Consider the following 27,596-nt stretch of genomic DNA (forward strand, 5'->3'; position numbering starts at 1 on the left):
CGATTACTGTGAACCGAAGATGCTATGCTTTTGGCGAGTGCAAGTAAATCACTTTTCTAGGCTTTCAAGAGACGCCAATTCCTCTTTTTCCACAGGACACGGAAAGGAATTATTTTTTGCATCAATAGAAGTCATCGGAAGCGCCTATGGTTGGTGGAGGATTTGCGTTATTCTTTACAGTTTCTTGGCTTCTGTACATTTCCGCAACCTAGATTTAAGGGAAACTAAAATTTCAAAAGGCGTTCCGAAACAATTTTCTGTGATTAGGGACGATTTAGAAGTAGCGGAACTTACAATCATACACGACACCTGCAAAATATGAACTCAGAAACTCGTTCAGGGAACTAAAAAGCTCATTGAAGGTAAGTTTGTAGAGCTTCTTTTAACATTGGAACAAATCAACTAAACGAATGTTGTTATAACTGCGATGAACGTAATAAAGTGATTATTGAATTAACAAACAGTATTTGCTGAAATAGGTTTTTTCGTGGATACATTTTGACCGTAGGGAATTTATCTCCTGCAAAACCTAAAAATTTTGTTCCTTTTCCGGCTCTTTTCGGAGCATTACAGACGTTGTGTTTGAGTATTTATAGATCGCAAGTGTTCTGTCTTCAACTGTGAAGGTCATTAGACACAAACAATGCTAATTACGAATTGTTTTGAATTAATTGTTTCTAGAAATTGATAGTTTCAAACTACAGTTTGGTTAAAAATCAATAAATTGGTTCCTAGCTCTCAAATTATAGCTGTTTGTTTTTCATTAGACTTGAGTTATAACATTTCACAGCTTAAAAGCAAGGTTTCTTTGGGAAAGAACGAGGTAGTATATTTTATCGGAAATACGAGAATCTACAATATCACGACAACTGTTTTCTTTGCTGGTTTCTCCGTCCATTAGATCCTATCCTGTTTCACTCTCTCTCAAACTTATTGGCTCTGTCCTGTTTCACGGGTAAAGCTTTTATTGGCCTCGCTACCAGCCACCTGCACAGTATGCATTGTCTGTTGTCAATCGTCAAACCACGCATTCGCAAAGGGTTCAATTTTGGCCGGCCCGCGTGCCAATTTCCCGCGTAAATTTTCAAAGAAGAACATTAGAAAGAGCGTTTTCACATGAAAATATTGAAAAAAAAAATTAAATGTTCATGGAAATCTGTAAACGGGGACAAAAGTTGGGAAAGTCGAGACTTTCGAACATGAAGCTGATTAAAATTGGGTATCCTGTTGACATATTTATTAATTTATTTCAGGCTGTCAGTGAGAGAGTATTACGTCTAGTACAGCTTATGTTTTGTATTTTCGTTGCTGTGCATAGCAATTAAGTCCAAAATGGTTGTTTTGTGCAAATATCTCTAAAAAAAGAAAAACGATTGTAAAATTCACGGTTGGACACGGCCAAGAATCTTTTGTCCCATTTCCTGTCAGTATGCAGTTAACCATCCCAGACAAAGCAAGATGAGGTTAAAATTTTGGAGCTAGTATCTTTTTTGACAGGAGTAATCCGTTTAAAATCAACCAAGGGTAAGTAGCCAAAGTTTCTCGGTGTTTGCATCATTAAAATATGTAGCATTTCAGTCATGTAGAAGCCCTCATGAGGGCTTAAATGCTAAAGAAAAGTGTCTCTTGCTGAGAAACTCTAGTGGCGGAGTATCAGTTACGAAGAAAACGCTTTATTTTTGTCTCAAAAAAATTGTGTTCCGACGATGATATGAAATTTTTGATTGGTCAGAAACAAGCATACAGTATGCTGTCCTACAAAAATTATGAATGTGGATCCCAAAGGTCTCAAAATAGTTACAAAGGAGCCGAGAAAATAGTTTAATAAGATTCTTTATTTTTTTTTTTATTTTTTTTCCCCATTATGTTCTCTCGCCAGTAAAAACTTTAAAGGTGTTAATTCTCCGCGAGCAAAAGATATCGCTCTCTTTTTGCTTCGTCGAGTTTTTAAATTCACTTTTCAGTGACTGCTTTTTTTTCGGTTCATTTGCTACTGTTCTCCTCAGTGGTGATTGTTTTGGCCGTCATCGGTGATATTTTCAGCGCAAATGAAACCTATGAAAAGAAATTTTGTTTCTTCTGGTTGCACAACACAACAGACCATGATATGTCACTCCAAGAGGAGTTGATTTGTTCGATTACACTTGAATTCGCCATCTCCCGCTCTTTCGATGCAGAAGTTCGACTAATCGGGATACGTCAAGAAGCCTAAGTCAGAATTTAAGTAAGCTAAATTGATTACGGCCAAGTTACAGAGCATGAGGATAAGAACGAGAAGAAACTTTGATGTCATTAGTTCAGTAACTTGACTTGAAAACGGATTAGATCTCAAATTGGGCCCACACTCCTTGATGCACCAAAATTTCCAGCAGTTACCTGAACGTGTCCCAGGTTAGCATCTATTGATTTTACACAAATATGATATGTAAATACTGTGCTTTGATCCCATGCAATTTGCTTCTTTGTGTTTGAAGCACATTTTAGAACTAGAGAAGCAAAGTTTTAAGAGGATCTCAATGGAGTGAACAGATTGCCGTAAAACGGCCAAAAAACTTAGTCAAAAAAATTGACAAATTTTAACCGATAGTCCAATAAAAAAGTTAACTGTAAAAAGAATTAAGGCGACAACAATAGAATAAAAAAAAATCTTTAAAGTGGCAAAATATTAACCGTTAGCTGTAAAAGCCATCACCCCATTGAGACCTCTTATAAATTTCAATGACTGAATTTTCAAATTCCGCGGTAATATCTCTGGATATAATAATATTTACTGCCTCATGCAATTTTGGAGAACTATTTCAGAAAGATATTGGGGTAGATTTGAAATGATGAAGATGCAGCTGTTAGGAATTATTCAATACAAAAACATAAGACAAGGCTCTAACCAGGAGAGTCCATCTGTATATTCTGAAGGTGAAAAAATTCTACCGATAGATTGTAGTACGTTTAGGAGTAACCGCAAAACAGCACAATCCTAAGAAAACAAATTGGGATTCTTGATCGTACACATTTCAAATAATTTATTTCCCTGAAAATGAATAGTCTGGAAAATGAAGCCCAGTCTCGATTTAGTTAGTACACGCTTGGTTATGGATTAACCGAATCTGTTTGACTGGCATGTCCCAGTGCGACTTTTCGCATCTACTTCGCTTTAAAAATTGTTCTTTACTTTATCAGCAGTACAGGATTCTTTTTCAGTCAATGCTTGTTTCTTAAAGACGTTACAAAATGTCACAGTAAATATTTTGTAAACTATGATCCTGATCACCTGGCGGAGTTACCGGTGATAAGGAATTTGACAAATTGCATACTTTTCTTCACTCTCTTCTATAAACTAATTCATACCAAGATTGTGAATCGGATTTTTACCTTTAGATATTTCGTGCATTCATCTGAAATTCGTATAAAGGGATGAGGAATTAGAGGGGTTTTGTGCTCATTAATTTTAATCTGCTGCACTTAAGAGGTCGTCTTGAGAACCTTTAAATTATTAAACGATTGACTTTGAGAGCAAAAATTGAAACTCGCCTTCAGATTAGGTCTTATGATGAAACGGGAGTCAGAATGGCTGCGCAGTCGATGGTAGGCTTAGTCGTTAATTACCCTATGAGCTTTGATAAATATAAGCAGGAAGATAAGGTCACATACTATTTCAGCTTGACACATAAGGAATTTCTTTGACGGTAACTAATTGAAAAAGCCTCTAACGCGCTCGTCATATTGCTCCCAGAGAAGGCAATATTTTTTCTTTAAAAGTATTCTTCATCCCGTATTTTTAACTTTAGAAAACTAAATTCCGGTCTTCTCTCCTTCTAAACTGGTTGTTACTGAATGAAAATTATAACAGAGAACCGAAAAGCTTAATATTCCATAAGATTCAAGTGCTTGTTGACTTGCATTTCCAATGTGCTACATTTTAAGTAAAAAATATTATGTTCAGTAGTTTCTACGAAAAAAAAATTGAACTGTGTTTAGCAAAACAACTTTAAAACGTGTTTAAGCTTTGATGTGAATGGGGTATAGGACATTCGTGATACGGAGGAACGACTGACTTCGTTTACTTTTCATGTTATTCCTCGCGTGACTTGAGGGGGCACTACAAAAAGTATCTGATAGCTGGGTCACAGTGAGCGTTTAACATATTATTCAGCGCTAACATCCAATTGTTCGACAACGAACATCTTTTACACAGATATACGGTGAGAAATTGCGTGCAGGAGCTTACGCATTAAATTTCCATCTTTTCAAATTAATAATTCAATTTTAGTTTGATGTTGTTATTTACGCCTCAAGAGACCGCAAGGACATGAAGGTGTCAATTAAAAAAAACAAATGCTGATGTCAATCACGTATTTGTAAACATTTACATACTGTGCATTAAAATTTTCCTTTTTCGTGTTCTTAAATTGAAGTTATAACTTTACCTCACAAATTTTAGCTAAACAGCAAAAGTTATCTATTGACAATGTTTTTAATCGTCCGTGGTTGACCATGTTATGACGTTTCAAGACACCAAGTTGCTGACAAAGATTTTGGCAGTTTTTAAATTACAATTCATAGTTAGATCGCCAAACAATGTTTACATGCGGGGACAAGTGCTCTGATTAGACTTGACGTCAACAAAATCTAAAACTTTTCTATTACACAGGTAAGACCAAACAGGTGTATATTAACAATTGCATCCATCTGTCTCTTGGGTCCAAACATATGCACGGATAGTTTTGCGCAGATATTACCTGATCTGTTCCTAGATGCGATCAGTTTTCCGAAGCTCGAGGAAAACTGTGAGCAATTTCAAGCTTCAAGAATTTGTTTTGCCAAAAATCCAAAAACGAAAGCTCGTGAGGTCGATGCTTGAAGAGCTGATGGGTTTCTAGTGACGCATGAAGCTTTTTCATTCCAATTTCTCTCTTACGTATATTCAGAGTTTTTTTGTAATTGTCTCCTCCTTTCTTAAACTTTTATTAGAGTCTACCCCAGATCTTCAGCATCTGTCAGAGGGAATGTGGTGCTTGTGTTTGTAGATGCCAGAATAGAAAAATGTTACGAATGGTTTGTGGAAAGCCTTCACTCTTTTCCGTGCTTTTCATGACTCAAATTTTCTACGGCATCACCAGCCACCAGTGTGGAGCCGGCATTTACTCCATTTTTCAAAAGATGCTCAGGGGCCACACCTATATGAAGATTGAGAGCCAAGCCGGTACCGTCGCGCTGGAATGCAGGGAAGCTTGTCACACTGATTTCAGATGTCAAAGCTATAACATCGATATACTTAATTCAAAGTGCGAGTTAAACAACCGGACCAAAGAGGCCAGACCTGAGGACTTTGTCAAACATAAAGACAGATACTACATGGCGAGAAACTCAAAACGAGGTAACAGAACTTTACACCAGAAATAATTGATTTTTTGTTCAAAGTTCAAACAAGTACCTCGTTCAAGGATTCTAAAGTGGTACTCATCGTTGTTTCTCATTTTCGTACTTTCCACAATTCCAGTACCTCTCGGCTCTATTTCTGAGCTGCCTGCCTATTCGTGCCGAGAGATTAAGGCGAGTGAGGGAGGACAAGCGGTTAGCGGTACATACTGGTTGGATTCCACCAGGTCTGGGAACTCTATTCTAGCTCACTGTGACATGAAAAAAGAAGGTTAGGAAGACAAATATTTCATGATGACTTTCATGTGTGAGTAAGTTTCATTTGGAGATTTTTCCCATCCAGTCGCAGATTACTGCATTCAACACCAGTGCCAAAACAATGCCAGGTGCATAAACCATCACGTGAACTACACGTGTGCCTGTAACTTATCTGGGTGGACTGGAAACTTCTGTGAGAAAGGCAAATTCAACGCTCAATTCTTTGCTTTCAATAATAAAAACCAAGTTTAACTGATTGAATGACAACTCTTTCCACTATTTTATCAAGCAAGGCGCGAAAAGATTACCACACATTTCCATGAACTTCGGAGTGCGCCAAAGGTATGTTTGTTGTCAGTTAGGCTGCTACATGGCCTACAACAACAACACGTCTCTTATTTTTTGTCTATCCACCCAGAGCCAGAGTTTAAAGCTGTCTTTACAAACCTTGGTTCGACTGCAGCTGGTGGTCCAAGCTCAATTGGCAGTCGCTATACCGGGCAAGATCATGACGGAAAAGTTACTGTGTCCAGCGGTATTCAATTGTGGACTGTGCCATACACTGGAGAATATAAAATAGAAGCAATAGGAGGTGCAGGTTGGTACGGTGAGAACAGTGTCGTCCAGAACGGAGGAAGAGGAGCCAAGTTGATTGGAAACTTTATTTTGACCAAAGATGAGATCATCCGTATACTTGTTGGACATAAAGGAAAAAGAGGGCCTTACGCCAAAACAACTACAGGAGGCGGGGGAGGTACATTTGTGGTGAGAGGAAGCAATACGCCTTTAATCATAGCTGGAGGTGGTGGGGGAATTAAAAACATGTCAGAACAACATTCAGGATGTGATGCATCTCTAAGCACCACAGGGAATACTGGGTACTCCTCGCCATTGGGGTCAGGAGGAACTGGCGGAAATGGAGGAGGTAGCGCTGGTAATAGGCCAGGTTAGTAAGATGAGATTTACCCAATCATCTTCAAACTAGGGGTACTGTGAGATGAGTTACAAAAACCCATATTTGTGGCAATCATTGGGGCTTATTCATTGGAAGCATACACGCCAATAAGTCGAACACTTTGCAAAATCTTAGTTCACTTGAATGTAGCTCGTTCTCTTAAATTCTCATCGCTCTTGTGCCCATATTACATTATTTTAAAGCCACCAAGTTTACAAATGCACTCTAGGTCATAAACGTAAACAAGATGGACATTTGCACAGTTATCAAGAATGTTGATTAATTACGAATTTGGGTGATGCAGCAAAAGCATTGCAGGAATAACACGGACTTATTTTGAACAGGGATTCGATTTTCGTAACTTGCTTTTCAAGTCCTCTAAGGCAAAGCATAGAAAAACATAGAACTAAGTTGTAAATAAAACAAAAAAGGTATTCTCCCGCCATTTATATAGATGCGCTCAGGTACCAATAAAGAGATTCACTGGAAATTTCTTTTATCGTTTTAGGTGGCGGCGGCGGTGGCTTTTATGGTAATGGGGGAGGAGGAGGTAAAGGTGGCAAAGGATTTCTCAATGGTGGAAAGGGTGGAACGTATAACGGTGGGTTCGGAGGTGGCGGCGGACATCCAGCTTACTCTGGGGGAGCTGGCGGCGGTGGAGGTTACTCTGGGGGAGCTGGAGGTGTTAATGAAGATCCCTCTTGTGGTGGTGGAGGAGGATCTTTTAACAGTGGAACAAATCAGGAAAATGAATGTTGTTATAATACGGCTGGAAATGGTAAAGTGACTATCACCTTTATCGAGTGATCAATGCACATGGCAACAACTTTTAAAAAAAAATTTTATTGTGGAATTTCACACAATATCATAATTCTTAATATAATGAAAAAATATAACACAAATTACGGCTTCTGTCATATCGTGATATTAGTATACACAAGGAATTCTCAGACGAAATAGTGTACGATTTGATTTACTTACAGATTCACAGAAATTACTAAAATTATCCATCGGAAAGTGCAGCTTCATGAAACTTTCACGAAATTTCAGTTTCTCTAGGGCAGTGTACACTTGGGAATGCTCCCCTAAGATAACTCTAAGTTATTTTATTTAGTTGTATTTGTATTCGAGTGGATTGTCAAATATAGATGTGGACTGCATTAACACGGACGTGATTTTTTGGACTACGTTTACTTACGATAGGCAGGTCCCAGAGCTCAAGTTGGTCCTTTTTACTTCCCATCATTTTATCCGAACTTCCTTCAAGTTGTGGGGTTCATTTAAACCGAGTAAACGAGAGACGGTTCGGTTCTACCATCTTCCGACCACCGTGCATGGTCATCATGTTTACATAGGTATGGGGCTCCGCTTAGTCCCTCCGCGCGCAGCAGCTTGATCAGGCTTAATTCTCAGTACCTAAATGCTACACAGTGTCTTATAAATGTTAGAGGAAATTAAAATCTGACCACTCTCGTGAGACAAAGGGCGTAAAAGTCAGAGCAGCAGCTGGTAACACATCTTCATTAAAAATTCAACTCGTCCTATTATCACTGCGTCCAAATAAACGCTTACTGTGAACCGAAGATGCAATGCTTTTGGCGAGTGCAAGTAAATCACTTTTCTAGGCTTTCAAGAGACGCCAATTCCTCTTTTTCCACAAGATACGGAAAGGAATTATTTCTTGCATCAATAGAAGTCATCGGAGGCTTCTATGGTTGGTGGAGGATTTGCGTTATTCTTTACAGTTTCTTGGCTTCTGTACATTTCTGCAACCTAGATTTAAGGGAAACTAAAATTTCTAAAGGCACTCCGAAACAATTTTCTGAGATAAGGGACGAGTTCGAAATAGAACTTAGAATCATGCACGACACCTGCAAAATATGAACTCAGAAACTGGTTCAGGGAACTAAAGGCTCGCTGAAGGTAAGTTTGCAGAGCCTCGGACCGGAAACCCTAAACTGGCTGAGTGTTGTTTATAACCTCACCAGAGGGCATATTTTTGTTTCACCAACTCTCGTGCCAAATGGTAAACATCGTTCCTTAAATATAAAATTGTTCCTAACCTGTGAACTGTCCGTGGCTTGTTCAGGTTTCTTATCATCTCGGATTCTTAAAAAGCGAGGAAACCGCAGTGATATTCCCTTAACAGGATCCACCTAATAAACAACGACGAGGAAGAACTCTTCTGTAAGTTGAAACGCAGACGTAATTGAATCCTACTCTGGCTCTTAGACCTGGAAAGAAATCCCCTCAGTGGTTTACCTAAAGCGGCACTAATACGTTCCTGTTCCTTAATCGGGGTTTTACGTTTTCAATTGAACCGACAAGTTTTTAATCAAGAGTTTCCAAATCCAAAATTGCATCTCTGAGAAACAAACAAAGATCTTCGCCCGTCATTAATGGGATTCCACCATGGATATTACGTGGCGCTCCAGACTTATTGGCGTAACCGCACCCCCTCTCCGGTAACTGCTACGTCTAATGCTTCAAAATACTAAAAATATCCTGCTTTCCATTTTAAATAGTGCTTAATGTCATTGTTTTTCAACCAAAAAAAAGGAATTCTGTACCAGGAAAAAAAAGTAGTGACTGATATTTTTTGCCACCCTCTTAACTGATAGACCTCGGGTGGAATGAGGGGGGAGGGGGGCGGGGCTAGTGGGGCATTTAGTGTTGTAAACCTCGTAGAGTATTGGACTAACTAAAAGCTTCGTGAAATAATTATCATAGGAAGCATTTTACAAACGTAGTACTTACCAGGCCCAGAGCTGCTTTATGAACAGGAGAAACTGAAAGATCTGCTGCTCTGATTTCCCAAACCTACACCCCAAAAGAAGCAAACTCACGTTACACTCAAATAAAACTGCACCCAGTAACCTAAGCAAAGGATACACTTTAAGCATTACATGTATATGTATGTTGTATTGCATTTTAAGGGTAAACAAAGCCGGTTTCAAAATCAATAACAATTGAGGTATTTTTAAACTTTGGATAATCAAGCCTCTAGCAACATCAAAGTAATTTCTTTTTTCTCTTTTAGTAGCTACGACTTGCAATCATAGCAAGTTGTTGATGTTTGATAAAGGGTCAGTATTCACATGGGCTACTTACCTGAGGGGAACAGGTTGGGGTTGAGGTCAGGGGGGTATCCTACTTTCCCCCTCCACCCTGATCTAAACACAAGGTACTGTTTGAAATAAATCAGTACCCATCAGTACCCACCAGAATGTAACTACATCTGTAAAGTCACAAACAAGAACAAATCTCATGCTCAAAATTCCTGTCTAGAAAAATAGATTTGTCACCTGAACTGGGTCAAACCAATGATCGGGAGCCAGATTATCATCATAGCGATAATAGGCCTTTGGATGTGGAATCACTTGATCCTTAAAAAACTGGTAATGTTTGTCAAGTAGCTCATCTGTAAAACCTGTTCCAATCTGAGAAGAAATATATTGAAAGTAAAATGACCCTGGTGACATTAGAGCAACTTTGTTTGAACAGAGAGATTGTTGATTAAATAATATCATAGATTGGGTATGAGTAGACCTGGGAAGAATTCTATTCTGTGACAATGACATAATTTGAAATATTCTGTAAGTTTTTTTCTTACTTTACAGATGGTTTGGAATTCTTCATTCTCAGGATCATAGCAGGCCAGCAGGTATCCACCATATGAGCCAGTTCTTTTGCCTTTACCTAGATAACCTCCAATGACAACTACATCTAAAGTATCTCCCACACCAGTTAGGTAGTCTTTCTTCAACTGAAAGTTGAGGGGATGAACTGATTTACAAAAATTGCAATGAACCAAATTTCTCTTTATAACAATGGTTTTGCTTTAATTACAACAGAGTATGATTGAAATAAGCAGCTAAAATAACATGATTTATTCCTGTTACATAGACAGTGACATGTTTTTTTTAAAAATAAATATTGAAATTATACAGTAAAACAAATTTCATAGCAACAAAACAAGGTTGTAGGAATCATAGCAATGTAGTAAATAAAAACTACAATAGTGATTACTGAAATGAAAGAGAAACAGTTTATCTTCACAAGGATTAATCATCACTACAATGTAAATAAATCAGCTGTGGATTAAAATGAAACACCTACAGCACTAAAAATCTATAACATTCTGTTTCTTAGTATTCTTTTCAGAATTTGTAAAAAAGTAAGACTTACCTTCAACCAATTATGTGAGCGTTTTGCAATTTCATATGTGGCATCCATGTCAAGGGTTTTAACCATCAGACCCTCACAATTACCTGAAAAATTGTAGAACAGAGGCAAAATCAATTCACAAGGGTATTAACACATTTTTGGGAAGAATAGACAACTAAAGAGAGAGAGTGAGCTTTACACCTCTAAAAGGTACGATCCTAGATGTCTGAAAATTAAAGAGAAAACCTGAAAATTGTATTTAACAGAATCATCAACAATTAATTACCTTTGATTGACTCATCCAAGAATTCTGCAATATCATCTGTGTTTATTGAATCAGAACTCTGAGCAAACATGAACTCCTGTAATAGTAAAAAAAAAAAAAAATGCAATAATTGTTTTTGCAATGTTTTTGCTTGAAATTGAAACAACCATGCATATAAAAAATTTCCCCTACCCCTTCAACTTCTGTGAGTGATGATCGTAAAGCTTCTCGTCGAGTTCGAAATGTTTCCTTGATGTATGACTGAAATAGACCAAAGGTTACAATAATTTCAAATATATTCAAAAGTGGACTTAGAGGTGTTGGAAGGGGGATGGTGGTTGATAGTAAGTAAAGATAGGAATGATTTTTGGAGCAGTGCTCTTTCCAACTAATACTGTTAGCCCTTTAACTCCCAAGATCTGATTGTTAATTCTCCTCTCTAGCTGCTACACATTTCCTAGTGAATTAGTTATGAGAACTTGGTGCTAGATAGCAGCTTCTACTTGATAAGTTTGAATATTCTCATTACCTGTTTGCTGAAGAATGTATGGATATTGTAGGGAGAAGTTTTATGTTAATCACTTCTGGGAGTTAAATGGTTAGCCACATGTCAGCAAGAGAAGCTCTTGGCTTGTCCTTTTTAATACAGGAAGCCATATTTGGTAGGGAGAGAAGCTCCCATTTACTCTTTAACTTACATCCTTCAAATCTCTGCAATACAATTTTACATCCCTATTCCTCCTCTCTCAATTTTGAGAGAGAACAAATTTAATTCTTGAAATGTATAAAAAGTGAAATCATATTAACTAATATTCATCCACCGGAAAATAAATAAAATGGCTATTAACTTTTTGGTCTCCCAAATGAAAAATATACTAATACATTGTTAAAGACATACCTTTCCATTCAGGTACAGCAAATCAAATGCATAGACACAAACTTGAACTTTTATTTCTGAGGCATCAGCATCCTTGGGAATACAAACTGAACTAAGTCAACCAAGTGAAAGGAATAAAAAAACTGAAACCTATCTTTATTTGCATCATGAAACTTTAGTTTACTGGTTAAAGCAGAAGAATGATGCTAGTTTTGTTACCACAATAAAGTAAAATGTATAACATATGAAGTTGACAATGGTGAAATTACAGGAAGACCAAGTGAACTACGGGATTAAACTTGAAAAGTTATGAAATGCTCTTTTATTTTTGGTTGGCATATACTCTTTCTCTCATCCTGCAAGGGCTGACTATGGTATGTTTACTGCAAGATCAATCTATAAATCACCTTTCTTTTACGTGTACTAAGAATCTGAAAAGGAAGAATCTGTTTCTTTTCCCTGTCCCACGCCACAGCTTCAGCATCAATTATGCAGGACTTAACCTCATCACCTAAAACCTATGAAGGAAAGGAAAGCACTTTACATTGAACAGTATGGCATAGCTGACCATGTGAGTTTGCTCAAGTTTGGGGAAGATGAGATGTTACTTTTCTATGACTAAGAGCTGTACACATTTATATGAAAATAATAACTTGGCATAGCTTACCATCAAGCTAGAGGAAAAATAAATGAATAGTTAAAAATACTACATATGACTAATAGTAGTCAATTGTGATAAATTCAACTGTTGTGTCTGTTATGAAGTATACTAAGTGGGCACTACTAGTGAGTCTGGGTTGGGTTGTAAGAGTGTTCCAAATGGTTGAACAAACTGTAAACTTTAAAGATTTTCTGTCCTAAAAACATAACTAAAAAGTTGGAAAGTGCATATGACCTTGCTAAAAAGGCTACCCGAGTGAACCAAAAGTAAACATGCTGAATCTGGATGAGATTCTGCCCAACTGAATGTACCTAAAGGATAAGAATTACTAACTTTTGGCATTCTTTCAATAATGTCAGGATACTTGGATGTGTTGTTCTCCTGATTTCGGCTGTAAATGTGAATTTCTCCACTTTCTAGTACATGGATCTAGAAACAAAGAAAAAGAAATCATTCTGTAACTCTAAACATTCTTAAGTAACAGCAGGCAGTCAGGGTGAATGGGAAAAGATGGGTTTTCCTCACTGTATGAGCCCTTGTGAGGCAGCTGTTTTATCATCCAACAAGTTACCCTAGACAATTTATGAGTGCCAGTGAGTCGATAGGAATACTACAGCATCTTCAGACCTTAACAATGGTGACACAGTACACACAACAACTATAAATATTACGAATAATTCCTAACCTGGGCTCGCTCTCCATCATACTTATATTCACATGTGAAGGCTGCATCCTCAAATCTTTTGAATACTTCTTCCACTCCTTTGGAAGGATGAGCCAGCATTGGCTTCAGTGGAATACCTGAGTAGAAATCCAAGCTGTACATTTCCAAACAGTACTTGCCCCTAAATAATGGCTACGCAACACTCACACGTACATGTAGGGGTTTAACCACTAAAACAATGCTAAAACCTACTATTCCCAAGAAGATATAATCTATTTCTAGTTGTAGTGTCAAGGACAGAGAATCTCTTACATGCAACTGGCCTGACAGGGAAGAACAGCCACTTCATATTGATCAATACATGTATATTTACCTGGTGTTAGATGACAGTGTTCAGGCAGTGTTTCTAGGCCATGTTCCAAAAGAGATGGAATCAGCTTGTCATAACTGGGCATTTCACTACCAAAAAAAACCCAAATAATCAAATATGTGAAGAGAGAAATTTGGTTTGATTGCATCATTAAGGCATTTGGTATGGACTTAGCCCTAACTCAAAAATTGTCAGGGACCTAAAATATTAAAATGTTAGCCTGAAATACAAATTTCAGTCACAAGGAAAAAAGAGAAATTTCTTTTCTGCAATATGACACAACATTTGTTCAAATGTTTATCATATTTTAAATTAAGACCAAAAACACTGAGTATTAAAAATGCTACAGCTTGCTTTGTGACTGCCAAACACAGGTTGCCAAACTCCTCACAGCTTTTGCTACAAATTTAGTTGTTCAATTTTCTTTCCACCCCTAATGGCAAGAAAATCAAAATCTTGACAAAGCAATTGTATGAATAACTTTGAGAACCAAAAGGTTTCTCAAGGGCTGACAGGTGAGAATCATATTTCTTACCAGTAACAGGTCTTGACAATTAAAGCAGCTTCATCTTGTTTCTTTTTCAATGCATCACCAGAAAAATTCTTAGCATTGTCAAGAATGGGAGGAGGGAACTCTGAAAAAAGAAGAAAAGGAACAAATTAAGAAATCATTTTCACAGGTTTGTGATTCAATTAGTTTTGCTACTCATTTCATACAGAATGTTATATAGATGTAATAATACTGTACCTTTATTAGGAGGGGTGAGAAAGACAGCATGTCCAAGGGCTGTTAACACTGATTGTTCCGCAAGACCAATTCTTAACTTGCCTCCTAAAGATCTGAACACAAGAAATATTGTCAAGTTCGCTGCACGACACATTCAAGCTTACTGCAATAAAAGTCAATCCTACAGTTACCAAACTAGCAACTTCATTAAAAAGGAAAAATTTTATCATCTAAAACCAAATAGTCTCAATTCTACCCACTCAAAGCCCCCATTTCACATCCTTTCACTGAAATTAATCCTTTCACTCTAAAGATATCAGAATCAATTCTCCCGTCTATCTCCCACACATCTAATAACCAAACATCTTTCATTTAGGCTCTTTCAGAGCTTAAATGAAAAAGAATTTGGTGTTGAATCAAACTGCATCCCCCACATGATACTTCTGATTTCTTCTCATCACTTTTCTGCAAGATAATGTTTTAATATTGCCCGGAAAAATTACCTCTTTATTATAAGTCAATAATGAAAGAAGAGTTCCAATAATGGTTTTAACAATTAAATTTTACCGCAACAGCTTACCTAATCAAATATCTTGCTTCTGCATCACGACAAGCTACAAACATGCCTTTGATTTTCTCTGACTTTCTTGTCATGGACTGTAACAAAATTTTGACAAAGATTATTTAACATCACTGTACCCAGAGAACTTAAATTTTCACAATTCTAAACAAGTTGGCCATGAGTCTCTGTCAATAATGACTTCTACCCTTGAAGTGCAAATATTAGGTAAAAAGAATTTGCAACACCCAGAAAAGCCAAACTATCTGTTTACTATGTGCTGGGTGGGTTTATACTCACACTGTGTCCAGTCATCATTGCAATTTCTTTCAGTTTGGTAAAGACACTTGTGGCAGTTAGTTTGGGTGGGGCAAACATGGTGCGCTGTGTGCTTCGGCAACTCTGACAGGTAAAATAAAAACACCATTCATCTAGCAGATTGAAAACTCTGCTTAAAGTTTTGCTGAGGGTTTGTAAGTTTTGTGCCCTATATATATGATCAAGATTTTGTTGGTACAACAGTTAACATAAATGTATTAAATAATGGCAATAGTCCAGTATCAGTCTATACTGGCCAACAGTAATCAGGTAATAAGACTTAACTAGTAGTCATCCCAAGTCTCTCTTATGATTTTGCTTGACTATTGTATATAACTTTTTAGATGCTAATATGGCTATCTTGCTAGTGTTGTAAAGTAAGCTATGACCTACTTCTACACCGTATAAGAAAAAAAAATTAGAAAATAATAAGTTTCAAATTTACTCAATGTTCAGATTAAAATTAGAGTTAGCTGAAAAAATACCTCAGCTACTATTCCCAAATCTCCCTTCTCCCCAACATCGCACTTTATCTGTTGAAGGCTTCGTCCTAAGATAAGAAATTATATCATATAAATTGAAATATCAAAAAAAAACTGAAAGAAAAGGTAAACTGTCTGATTGCAAAGTTTGCTAACTTTTTCTGTCATATCAAATAGATTATAAAACTCTTGGTGCACCTGTTGACTCTGCAACTGCTTTCATCAGAATGTTCTCTCCAATTCCAAGTTCAATTCCTTCATATGCTGGAGCCAGCTATGAAATATGGACAAAAAGTGATCAAGGAACAATTCAAACATAATTGTTCAGACACGTACAGTTGGTGCATAACTCTTTAATCCCTAACAGTGACTCACATCTTATTTCTTCTTTCAATATCACACCTGAATCACACATTAGGCAATGAAAATAAACTAAATAAATCATTGAAAACTCAAGAAGCACTGGATTATTTAAAAACATTTGTTTTATCAATAGCAGAGAGAATGTAAAGGGAACACTTAGAAGAATCTGTATATTGATATTAGGGTGTAAAGGGCTCACCATTGAAGACACCTCTGTTAATTATAGAACTTCTCCACACCTGTAACTTTTCACCCCTTCACTCCTTCAAATAATCATTTTTCTGCACTGTCTACCAGACATTTCTTTTAATTTTAGCTGTCAGAATTTGATGTGAAATCTAGCAGTATAATGTACACTCAGTTTCAACAGCCTTGCCTATGGAGTGTAGTGATAATTATGTACTTAACTTACAGTTGTTTACTTCTTATAAAATGTCAATTCACATAACATTTGATGAAGAATTATCCATATCTTCTACCTTATTAAGACAGAGATAAACACATGGAAGCAAATCATCAGGAGAAAGAACAATCACTGAACGGAAGAAATTGCTGAGGATGGAGGTGATTTTAAACCTGTTTTGACATAAAATAAGTTTTAAAAAAAATTGAAATAAATTTATTACTGTAATGATAACAAATAATTAAAGCTACCAAGGGTTCATTCTTAGTTACAGTCTTCTTTCATCTATGTGTACATCTACACAAAGGTCAAAAAATGTCACTCTGTACTTACCTTGCTGAAGTGTCTTCTATGGCCTGAAATGATTTGGCTACAGCCAAGTAAGGTACTCTAAAAGAGATGAGTTAGACAGTTATAAATGGGCACTGATAATACAAATGTACATTTAATAATTTACAGAGTGGCTGGACTACATGAGGTATTTATTCCCTGACACTCATGCTTCATGTGTAAACATTGCTAATAACAATAATCTAAAGATGTTATAGGAAAAATTTGGGGGAAAAAAAGCTTATTAACTAAAGGTGACTGAAAAATTTTGGGTGAACAAATGTATAAATAATTGTTAGAAGGATAAATGGATAAATGAAGTGAGCTTTTTAAGATTCAGTTTAATAACAGCACATATAGCACATTGCTCAAGTTAAAATTTGTAGAGACTGCATATAAATTATAGAAAAAAAAGATAACTGCCCTTTAGGACAGGACTGAAATGATTGGGATTGTGTAGGGCTCTGCTCAATTGTTAGGAGAGTAAGGTAAGAAACACTACTCATGAAGCATGGGAATCTAATTGTTACAGATGATGAAATGGGGTGTGTTGTCAGGCCCTGAATTAAGAGTACAAAATTGCACTTTGTTGATGCTTCTTCCTTTATACCAACAATAATTATAATTCCATTTATTGCGAGTTTGTTGGAAACTAAAATTATAGACAATTACTTACCTTTCTCCATGTTTCCAACAAGCATTTTTAATGGGGTGATAGTCACTTTTCTCTGGAGAATATTCTGTGGCCTTCACAGGTTCACTGAGCCCAGTTTTATTTGAAGAGCTATAAAATGTGGGGTACTTTAGTTAAAGACAACATTATTTTGACCAGATATAAATGTTCTCTAAGTCTAAAAACCAACCCCTTACATTGCTTATGAGTATAGGGAAATTAGGGAAGGGATTAGATATGTCTCAGCATCTTCACCTAAACTTTCATGTAACCCTGTAACCCTCAAGATCTGATTGTTCTGAAGTCTCCCCTCTGGCTGCTACACATTTCCTTGAAAATTAGTAACAAGAATGCAGTGTTAGATCAAGAAAAAAACATCTGCCTGATAAGTTTGAGTATTCTCAATACCTGTTTGCTGAGTTATGTATGGATATTACAAGGAGACATCACTAGTCAATAACTTCTGGGCATTAAAGGGTTTGTCCTTCACTCTTTCTCACCTTGTTTTCTTTGTTGGCGGATTGTCTCTGTCACTTTTACTCTTCTCTGGAAGTTTTTCATTGTTACTTTCTTCCTTTTTGGACCGTTTAGGAGCTTTAAGAAAAAAATCAGAAATTTAGTAATCCAGTGAGCTTAAAATCAAAGGTGGAGAGAGACATCATCATGTGTGAAGTTAAGTGTCTTGTATCAGGTATTGACAAGGACCCCTAACCTAAAGATCATATTATTTCCCAAAAAGTACTTTTCTTTATTAAATTTCTGTGTCACCAGACATGATATACTTGGTCATTTAAGTAGGCCATACCCTTCCACAAGGCCTGCCAATGTATATTAATGAACCCTTTTTACACTACTAATGATCCTTCTGTGAAAATCTCCATGTTTTTTTTGTTCAATTAGATGTTAACAGCTGCTAGTGACTACCCAACAAGTTTGAAACAACATGTTTTTCTCTTGAGGAGTAACAGCCTTATGTCCCTCTTCTGTGTGATTGAGGATGGTTTTCCAAACCTGTCAGACTTACAGCAGAGAAACAGTAAATCAAAGATCTTAGTTTCCATCCTTGTCTTAACAGTCTTCACTGTATTGTTTGTAGCTTGCATGCTTTATGTCTAGGCTACTACTTGAAAAGAAAAACTTACATATACTGACACATGAACATTCCGCGTACTTACAGAAGAAGTCAAAGAATGCTCCTTTAACTTTTCTTTCACCCCTGGAGTCTTGACTGTAGGATATTTCTTCTTCTTTATCTTTCTTTATCACTGTCTCAGAATCTCCCTCTCCATTTTCCTTACTAGACTTAATCTGTTCTTTTGTTTCAGCATGTTTTGAGCCTATCAGCCTCATATCACCTTTTGCTCCATCACTCTTTAAATTTTTTTTTGGTTTTGTTTTTTTCTTTTTTTTGTCTTCTTCAGTATTTTCTTTCATCTCAGTTAATTCTTCACCACTTTCATTTTCTTTTTCTTTCATTCTGCCCTTAGATTCCGATCCCCTTGCTGTTTGATCTTTCTCACACTTAACAATAGTTGCTTCCTTGACTCTAGAGTTTAATCCTCTCTCTGCTTTTTCCATTTTCATTTCATTTGATGTAGGATTGCCTGCCTTGTCAAGATTTTCTCTTTGATTTTCCTGAGAGTCCTGTTCTGACTTTGCTCGTTTCACCACTTTGGCCTAAAAAGAATAAAGTTGTTAGAACACAATAATTTGTTCTTTTACATTTTAGAAGGAACTGCAGGAAATCTTGCTCATGTTTTATTATGCTTTACAAAAAAATTTAAGAAAATCAGCTTATGCATACAGTTCATTGTACCTGATTTTCCCCTGAAGATTCTTCCTCACTTGAGGCCTTCCTTTTGGCAGGTTTTCTTGGTGCTGAGAAAAGACCTGAATAATGTTAGTGTTATATACATGTAACAGTTATCAAAGATGTACTTCTTATAAACCCAGGTGCTGCAGGCAGCTAACTCTTGTTTTTGGTGACTTGTAAAAACATACCAGGGGAATTCAGGACAGTATCAAAATAAGTATTAAACTGTCATTTGCAAACCTGTCTTTCGTTTAGGGATATGCATCCTCTCATTTTGTGGAGACATCACTTCTATGAATTTGCTTTCTTCCTTATTGTCACCAACTTCACAATGCTCTGTTTTAGTATTTTCTTCTTGCAATACAGTGTTTTGTTTCAGGATATCAATATGTTCACTGTGCTTGGCTGGTGAAAAGTCTTCTTTATTGTTTTCTTCGTCGCTAGCATCATCAAGTATGCGGCGTGATTTTTGTTTGCAAGTCTTTTTGACCGGAGGTGAATCTAAAGCTGTAGTTTGAGGTTTGAACTTCAGTGGAGTCCTCTCCTCTTTCACTTCAATGTCATCATTACTGAAAATTAGGTAACAGGTTAACTGCATTGTTACAATAAAACCCAATCATATCTGTAATAAATATATAAATACTCTTAGTGGTGTGCACTCATGCAAGCTACAATGCATAAAATGTGATCATACAGAGAATTGCAAAATAAAGGAGGGTCTATGGAAAAGTTTTATTGGTGCATGGCTCCACTCCATACCAAAAACATATGAATCTCATTATGAAAGATGATAGACTACAAAAGTAAACTCAGCTCAATCAGGAAGAAGGGATGCTGGCGGCAGTCCTCTAAGCGCCCCCACTAATCTAGCTCGTGGTATTAACCTCTGCTTAGTCTCACCCCAATCATTACCCTATGCCATGTTGACATACATCGTTCCAATGAAGTCTTGAAGAATAAACGACAACGTTAACGACATAGATCTTAAACATTTCAATACATCAAGCATACCTGGCTACTCCTTCTTCGCTCCTATCTTTAACCTTTGGTTTCGCACACGGAGAGAAAAATGCACTGGAGGCAGAGAGACAATAATTTTGTAAGCGTCTAATTGGTTCAAGGTAGACGATCGCCACAATAACATTTACAATTTCATTGATCTTTACTCAAACCACGCTCCTAAGAATCAAGGAGTATAAACTCACGTTATTCCTCTTTGAGTCATTCCTGTGGTTTAGTGATCGTAGTACAGACTATTATTTTACAACACAAATTCAGGTAACATGTTCACCAACATAGAGTTCCCGCCACTTCTTGTAAAAATAAAGAGGAGCCCTGGGTACGATGTTTGGTGTTGCATAGAGGTCAGGGGGGAGGGGAGGGTTACTTTAAGCGGAAATTACTCTAAATTAGCCTCAATATTCACCTTTACGGTATTTGACTGTCAGAAATTATCAATAACTTTAATTTAGATGCATCGGTTAAATATAGAATGGATATTTCTCTATTTATTAAAATTTCAAATAATACTCAGCGCCATTCAATTTAAAATACGATACAAATTAATACCGTTTATCCACCTCCTCAAAAATAAGAAATCTGCAAAACCCTGAAGTTGTTCAGTTGAGTGATCTTGGTAAAAGGCCAACTTTTCTTTGATGTTTAATTCGTTAATAATCTAGAAATAAAAAAATTCGATCTAAGGATGATTTTCTGACTTCAGATTTTCACTGGCAAAGTTAAGACTAAATAAGTCACAGTCAGAGGATAAAGATTCTGTTAAATAAATTCTTTGGTTTTCTTACAAATACAAAGTAAAGTTTTTTCAGTCTTTTCTGAAGCATTTGAACAATTCGAACGGTGTATCTGCTGGTGGAAACGAGAAGCTTACTATGAAAACTGTGGCAGAAGGATTATTTCCTCAAACCGATCAAAGGTTCCCTTTTCGGGAGTTTTCCATGACCCCTCCTGATGGCCGGTATTTGCTATTAACTTATTCAATTTGGGATATCATGTTTCGCGAAAAGTAATCTCGAGATTCAGTGATCACTGTTGCTTTCTAACACAACGAACTGGCAAGTTTTTCACAGAAGAAGCTCACCATCGAACGGTCAAGCCAGCTTTTATTTGCTGACGGATTCTAAATTCGTCTCAGCAAACGCGGGAGAAACGGGACCCAGCATACCCCCGTTAAATAGGCTATTTTTGGCCACTTCGCTGGGGGTCGTATATATTTAGAGGGTGTGGCGAGGCTAGGTTCTCAGCTCTTATAAGGCGGACTCCTTCGATCGCTTTGGAACTTCCGTTTGATTCTCGTATAAGATTGGGTTTTGTCAGAGAGATTTACCATAGAACATCGTAAATTGACTTCAGTGAAGACTCCCAGCTCGATTTTGAAGGGTTTGCATTGAACTTGAGAGGAGCTCGAAGCCACGATGCAAGCAATCAAATGTGTGGTTGTTGGAGATGGGTATGCAATCCTGTTGATATGACCTTAAAGATATATAAATCGCGAATTCCTTTTCGCTGAACATTCTTCACTCGTTCAGTTGTTTTAAAAACATAATATACGTTTAGCTGTTCACTTTTACCGTTTGTACGCCCCTAATCGTATTATTTCGGTGTTCAATGCCATCGTAATTTTCACGCTACCGGCGTGTGAAGATGATCAGCGTTCTTTTAGTTCCAGCGTTCTGAGAACTTATCGCTTATTCGCTTACCTTAAATCCTCGCGATGGATTCTTTTTAAAAAATTCAATCTAAAGTGTGAGGTAAGTTTCTAACTGTTTGCTCGTTTTCTTTTAGTGCCGTGGGTAAAACATGTTTGTTGATCAGCTATACCACAAACGCTTTTCCGGGGGAGTATATTCCTACGGTGTAAGTACTATATTTCTTTCTCATCTAGTGTTCTCACAGCGACTTTGTTCGCTGCCGATTTTATTTCAACCGTTGAATCTCTTACTGCTGTTGTTTTGTACTGAGCGATAGAATCGATAATTCCTATGGTCAAAAAAAAACAACAGTTAAAGTCAGGCTAATATGAATTTCTGTCCGTTTCTTTAGATTTGATAACTATTCTGCAAATGTTATGGTTGATGGCAAGCCTATAAATCTTGGTTTATGGGATACTGCTGGTAAGTTCAATCTTCATTTGATCTGTGGTTCGTTTTTTAAAGCAAAAGAACACAAGATCTCTAATATGCTATCAAACAGATACATCAAGGTGACATTATTTAACAAACTTATCATAAATGGTTATTAATGGAAATTCAGATGCACGTTTACCACGAAGGTTTTCAGGGTATCATTTCTTCATTTATTCGCGAGACAAATCATCAACCTGGAATGGCAATTAATAATGTTGGCTTATTTTTTATTTAGATTACTATAGTGATAGTCCGAGACTCGATCGTATTTATAGTTAAAAGTTGCATAGTCTATTACGATGAAAGTATCAAAAAATATGGTTCACTTTGGTCAACTAACAAAATGTATAAACATTCAATTAAATCAGAAATAAAAATAAGATAATCAAAGTTTACATAAAATGGTTATTATCGCTATGAAGAGTACAAAATTGTTTTATTTCCTTTGCTACATCGAATGGCATTGCATTTTATTCAGGCTTGAAAGTCAAATAACAGGCTATGATGAAACTGATTTTTTCATGATTTTGACAACAATCCTCTTAACAACAGAGTTGGGGGAAAATTTACTCCCTTATTTAAGTATGATGAATATACATAATTGTTTAAAGAGCTTCTTTGCTGAAATCAAAGATTAAACCATGCTAACTGCATCCCAAAATGTACATCTAGACATTACATTTTCCTGTTTCCTGTAGAGAATAAATTCCTCCCTCTGATGTCATTTATTTGCTTAGGAAGCAAACTTGGTAATATTTGTTGTAGGGAAGACACAAGTTGTTATTTTTTCCTGTTTTTCTCTTTCGTTTTCTCACTGAGGAAGAGTAAACATCTTAATAATAAGCAGATATTTGTCATTCTCATGGATAATAATGATCCATTACTTTCAATTTCTTATATTGTAAGATTTTTTCTGAAACAATATGTTTTGCTGTAACATATTGAATGGGTGCAGCTGAAGAAATTAAAAAAAAAATCAGTTCAATGGAATGGTTGATCATTGTGAAGTTAATTGCATTTGTCAACAGAGCAAGTGGGGCATTGCTGCCGAAGGAGGGTCCTGTTAGTTTTTATGGTTTTGCACTTAGCTTGAAGGGTGAACATTATGACAGGCTGATTCACGTGTAATGTGGGACAATTTAATGGCATATTTCCATGTTTATATCTTTTCTCTACATCTCTCTCCAGTACTTTCCGGAGGAAATAGACTATGGAAACTTTTGAAATCTACAACTTCCCCACTTTCTCACCCTTTGTTATGGATTTGTAAACTAATACTGTAAACTAAAAGGGAAATATTGAAAAGAAAGAAATATTCACCTTAAGAAATAAATTTTGTGATTGTGTCAACCATATCTAGTCCAGCGATCTTCCACACTTTTTCTGATTCTCATCTTCTTCCGGGAATCAGGAATATATCTCATAACATAGTGGCTAATTCTTTATGGCCTAGTTGGTTTTATCTGCCAGTGGTTATTCTAGTTTCTTTCGTATGAAGCAAGTAACAGTATGTTCTTACAAGTCAGTATTTATATCTCTCCATCACAGCCAACCTCTCGGTATTCTGGGGGTAAGTTTTAGTTGGTTATGATGTTTCCTGAAATTTCAGTCATACATATTTGCACATTTTGTGTCTTACAGGACAAGAGGACTATGATCGCCTTAGACCTCTCTCTTATCCACAAACTGTGAGTATTAGTTTTCTTTGTCTTATATTATTTTAGAATGGTAAATCAGTAATGTACCCTGGCTTTCACCCAAAGTACAACAACAAGATTTTATATGACCTCTCCATATAAAGTTGGATTTTCTTCTCTTTGTTTGTGGGAAGAATCATTGTATTAATATACAAGATATTTTTTGGGCCAATGTTAGCTTCAAATTGAAGGAGCCTATGGAAATAACCCTATGAAATAGACAATTATGCTGTGGTAAGGGTGTAAATGATTGTTAAATTATTAAAGTACTGAATTTTCTTCTGTTGCAGGATGTCTTTCTAATATGCTTCTCATTAATAAGTCCAGCTTCCTTTGAAAATGTTCGAGCAAAGGTAAGTTTGGATTCTAAATTCCTGATACAATATTCAAGTATGTTTCTTCATCAGCTTTCCTTGGCCATTTTGTCATTTTTATCATCCATCTTCAGTGTGCATGTTGAGTTTTTGTCCTTTGTTTACTTTATTTATTTTCATCTCTTTCGTTGGAGTATGTAACATAACTTGGTGTGCCCAGCCTTATTTAGTTCATGGCATATCTTATTGATGAAATTTGATATTTAGTCAAGCTAATCAGGCAATCATTGTTTGTTTGTATCAATTATCAATATCAGTAATTGATTGTTGTTAATCACTCACAAACTGTCACAAGGTATAAAGGGGGTTGCTGTATTGGTGGGGAAGTATAACAGGGTAATTTAGTATTATCAGCTGAGTTGATAATGTAAATTGGCCATTATGAAGAGTTTCAAAAATGATATTTCAAGCATTAATCTTTTGTCATTTGCTCTGTTAAAGGGCTAATGCTCAAATTGTCAGCTTTGAAACTCTTTATGGTGGCCAATTTATGTTATCAACTCAGTTGATAATTCCAAATTACCCAGTCACCAGGTATTTTTAAATTCATAAACAATCTGCATACTGTCTTTTGACAGTCTTATTGTTTTTTCACTTCTTAAACAACTTTTTACAGTACTGTGATAACTAACTTCTACAGATCATAGTTTTCCCTCAAGAGGTTATGAATTACAATTTATAAGCCAGCGTATGTGATATGATAAGAAATTTTCCTTTAAGGAATGTACAACATCACAAAGTTGTTATTACAGATTGGATATGTGATTATGTAGTATAATTAACTTCATGTACAAGGGTTGTGTAGATAAGAACTGTTGTTAGTGACAATGACAGACAAGGTTGATTGACTAATACTAAGGATGATGTAACTTTTGATTTGCAGATTTGCAATTATAACTGTTTTAGTTAATTAATTGTATTAGCCATAGTATATTACCTTAATTTGATTGTTTATCATTCCAGTGGTATCCAGAGGTAAGCCACCATTGTCCCAACACCCCAATCATCTTAGTTGGTACAAAGCTCGACTTACGGGATGACAAGGAAACACTCGAGAAACTGAAAGAGAAGAAGCTGTTACCTGTATTGTATACCGATGGCTTAAAAATGACAAAAGAAATTAGTGCGCAAAAATACCTCGAATGCTCAGCTCTTACACAGAAAGGACTGAAAACAGTTTTTGATGAGGCAATCAGGGCAGTCCTGTGCCCAACAATTAAGAAAACAAAGAAGAAAGGTGGATGTCTACTGCTATAAATTAAAGACCGTAGCTTTGGAAAAACAACCAGACAACATGTTATGTGTGGATATTTCCTTGGTTTGGTCTGTTGCTACACATTTCAAGTAATTTGTCCTGAAAAAGGAATTATTAATCTTTTCCTATTAGTTTATATTGAAATGAGAAAACAAGTTGCTATCATGTTTTTTGATGTTCACTGAGTGGCAGTGTCAACTGGGTACATGAAGTTTATTTCTTTTAGTTTTTCGAAGGGTACCTAGATATATGTAGCTTTTGATAGGTCTTCATGGAAGTGATAGCATTCTTGGGCAAGGCTCAAGAAAGCAGAAACATAATTTTCTAATTGCTCTACATAGTGAATTTGTGATGTGAATGTAACAATCAACTTTCAAATATTTTTATGGTTTGAAGATAATTCTGTTCATTTTGTTTTCCACATGTAGTGTTAGAATGAGTGCTCAGATGTATGTTCAGTGATAATACAGCTGTTATTCTCTGTTGTTTTTCAAGTTTTATGTTCCTCCTGCACCAACCTTTTTGTCCCTTCATTTGGAATTTTCTTTTATCACTAGAAAATAGCATGCGTGACTGTATGGCTGGCACTGCTTTTATGTGATTTTTCCTTAGGAGAATATATGAGATTTACATGCGAGTTTCTTCAGACTGATTGTTATCTTAAGTCTGCTAGCTGTGTAGGCTAGGGCTTGTGTTTTGTAGTTATTAGTTGACAGGGTTCTTGTTTGATAATTGATTTTGTCTAATGAGGATTTATTGAAGTGCTTTTCGTAGTGTCGATGGGAAGGTGGGTGATCATTCAGTTTACTTTGTGCATGGAGAGCAAGAGAATGAGGCTGGATCCCATACACACTGGCAAGCAGCGCTTGCTCTAACTTGTTTACAAACCCAATTCATGCCATTGTTAAATGGAAAGCTGTCATTACTTAAAAGCACAGCTCCTTGTTAGTTTAGTCTTTAACATCTCCTCTAATGATGATTTTTGCATTGGGTTTTGTGAGTAAACTGTGAAAAAAATGAAACAAATTTAATCTTTCAAATTATGATTTTGAAAGTACTACAGTCGTGCTTGGGTGTATCACTCCAGAGTCAGTATATTTTGATTGTTTTGTTATTGCTTTAGTTGATTTAGGTTGCCAGCTGGATAGCTTGGGTGTTGTTCATTTGCGTAAAACTGTCGCTTTGGACACTTGTTACCCATCTTACATATATATCGGATTGAAAAAAGACCATGTACGGACTTTGATTCGTTTTCAGGGATCATAACAAGCTAAATCCGAATTTCCATTTTGCTAGTTTGTAAATAAGATATGCCTTCAAATGGCATTAAGACAAGAACTGCTTTTTGGAATGGTCATTTGAGGAGTTGGTCTATTTTGAAGTAAGATGTCTTGATGTATTAAGTTTAGAAGTGTGGATAATCTTCTCTGCAACCTTATAATTTTTTTTATGTAAATCTAGCTCATTGTTTAGGCAGTAACATCTTGTGAAATTCGTGTTATATTTCTACCTTGCATTCAAGATTTTGGCCTTAATTATGTAATAAAAGATCAAGAAATAATGTCTCTTGTTTAGATGAAATCTGGAAGGTGTATGTACAAGTTTCCAGGTTATAGGGCCTCAACTCTCCACACACAAGCTTGAGGCATACAATTACCTTTGGCTGGGGTTTTTAACTCTTTCCTTGTTGCCATTCTACTTATGCTGGCAGGCCCAAATGGTTATGTTTTGCTGTAGAAAAGGACCCAACTGAAAGTAGAATTACTCTGGTTAAAGAAAAAAAATGAGACCCTGTTCGGTATTTATTTTCAGAGAGGAAGTTAGTGGTGAGGGGGCTTTTATACTAACCTGACATCTTCAGTG

At 36.3% G+C, this 27,596-nt stretch overlaps 3 protein-coding genes across 8 annotated transcripts; 2 read left to right on the top strand and 1 right to left on the bottom strand.

Annotated features, from left to right (window-relative positions):
• Positions 1-106: 106 nt before the first annotated feature.
• LOC113671519 (DNA ligase 1) lies at positions 107-25,539 on the bottom strand. 6 transcript variants are annotated; one of them, XM_089185537.1, is made up of 29 exons: positions 25,416-25,539; positions 20,831-20,939; positions 20,273-20,335; positions 19,502-19,830; positions 19,265-19,326; positions 18,624-19,125; positions 17,949-18,042; positions 17,452-17,559; positions 16,779-16,835; positions 16,522-16,618; positions 15,878-15,953; positions 15,683-15,747; positions 15,180-15,281; positions 14,901-14,977; positions 14,342-14,433; positions 14,129-14,228; positions 13,597-13,682; positions 13,245-13,360; positions 12,893-12,988; positions 12,306-12,416; positions 11,920-11,991; positions 11,214-11,282; positions 11,043-11,118; positions 10,778-10,860; positions 10,203-10,355; positions 9,895-10,029; positions 9,347-9,409; positions 8,653-8,745; positions 7,414-8,362 (listed from the first exon to the last, which is right to left on the bottom strand). In XM_089185537.1, exons 4-29 carry the CDS (start codon positions 19,545-19,547, stop codon positions 8,276-8,278), a joined length of 2,718 nt encoding a protein of 905 aa, XP_089041663.1. In that variant the 5' UTR covers positions 19,548-19,830; positions 20,273-20,335; positions 20,831-20,939; positions 25,416-25,539; the 3' UTR covers positions 7,414-8,275. The 6 variants fall into 6 exon arrangements, with proteins under 6 accessions (XP_089041658.1, XP_089041663.1, XP_089041662.1 ...); XM_089185532.1 differs by lacking the exons at positions 7,414-8,362; positions 20,831-20,939; positions 25,416-25,539 and adding exons at positions 107-208; positions 20,467-20,769 and having other exon boundaries at positions 19,265-19,338; XM_089185536.1 differs by lacking the exon at positions 20,831-20,939.
• Positions 4,969-7,749, top strand: LOC113671520 (uncharacterized). The gene is made up of 4 exons (XM_089185582.1): positions 4,969-5,374; positions 5,498-5,647; positions 6,053-6,580; positions 7,098-7,749. The coding sequence occupies exons 1-4, from the start codon at positions 5,041-5,043 to the stop codon at positions 7,394-7,396; spliced, it is 1,311 nt and encodes a 436-aa protein (XP_089041708.1). The 5' UTR covers positions 4,969-5,040; the 3' UTR covers positions 7,397-7,749.
• LOC113671575 (ras-related C3 botulinum toxin substrate 1) lies at positions 21,533-27,294 on the top strand. Its single transcript, XM_027187822.2, has 6 exons — positions 21,533-21,731; positions 22,067-22,138; positions 22,325-22,395; positions 24,049-24,095; positions 24,395-24,457; positions 25,442-27,294. Exons 1-6 carry the CDS (start codon positions 21,697-21,699, stop codon positions 25,733-25,735), a joined length of 582 nt encoding a protein of 193 aa, XP_027043623.1. The 5' UTR covers positions 21,533-21,696; the 3' UTR covers positions 25,736-27,294.
• The last annotated feature ends 302 nt before the right edge of the window (positions 27,295-27,596 follow it).

The sequence above is a fragment of the Pocillopora damicornis genome, chromosome 10 (genome assembly GCF_964200805.1).
Source record: "Pocillopora damicornis chromosome 10, jaPocDami1.2, whole genome shotgun sequence".
Classification (NCBI taxonomy): domain Eukaryota; kingdom Metazoa; phylum Cnidaria; class Anthozoa; order Scleractinia; family Pocilloporidae; genus Pocillopora; species Pocillopora damicornis.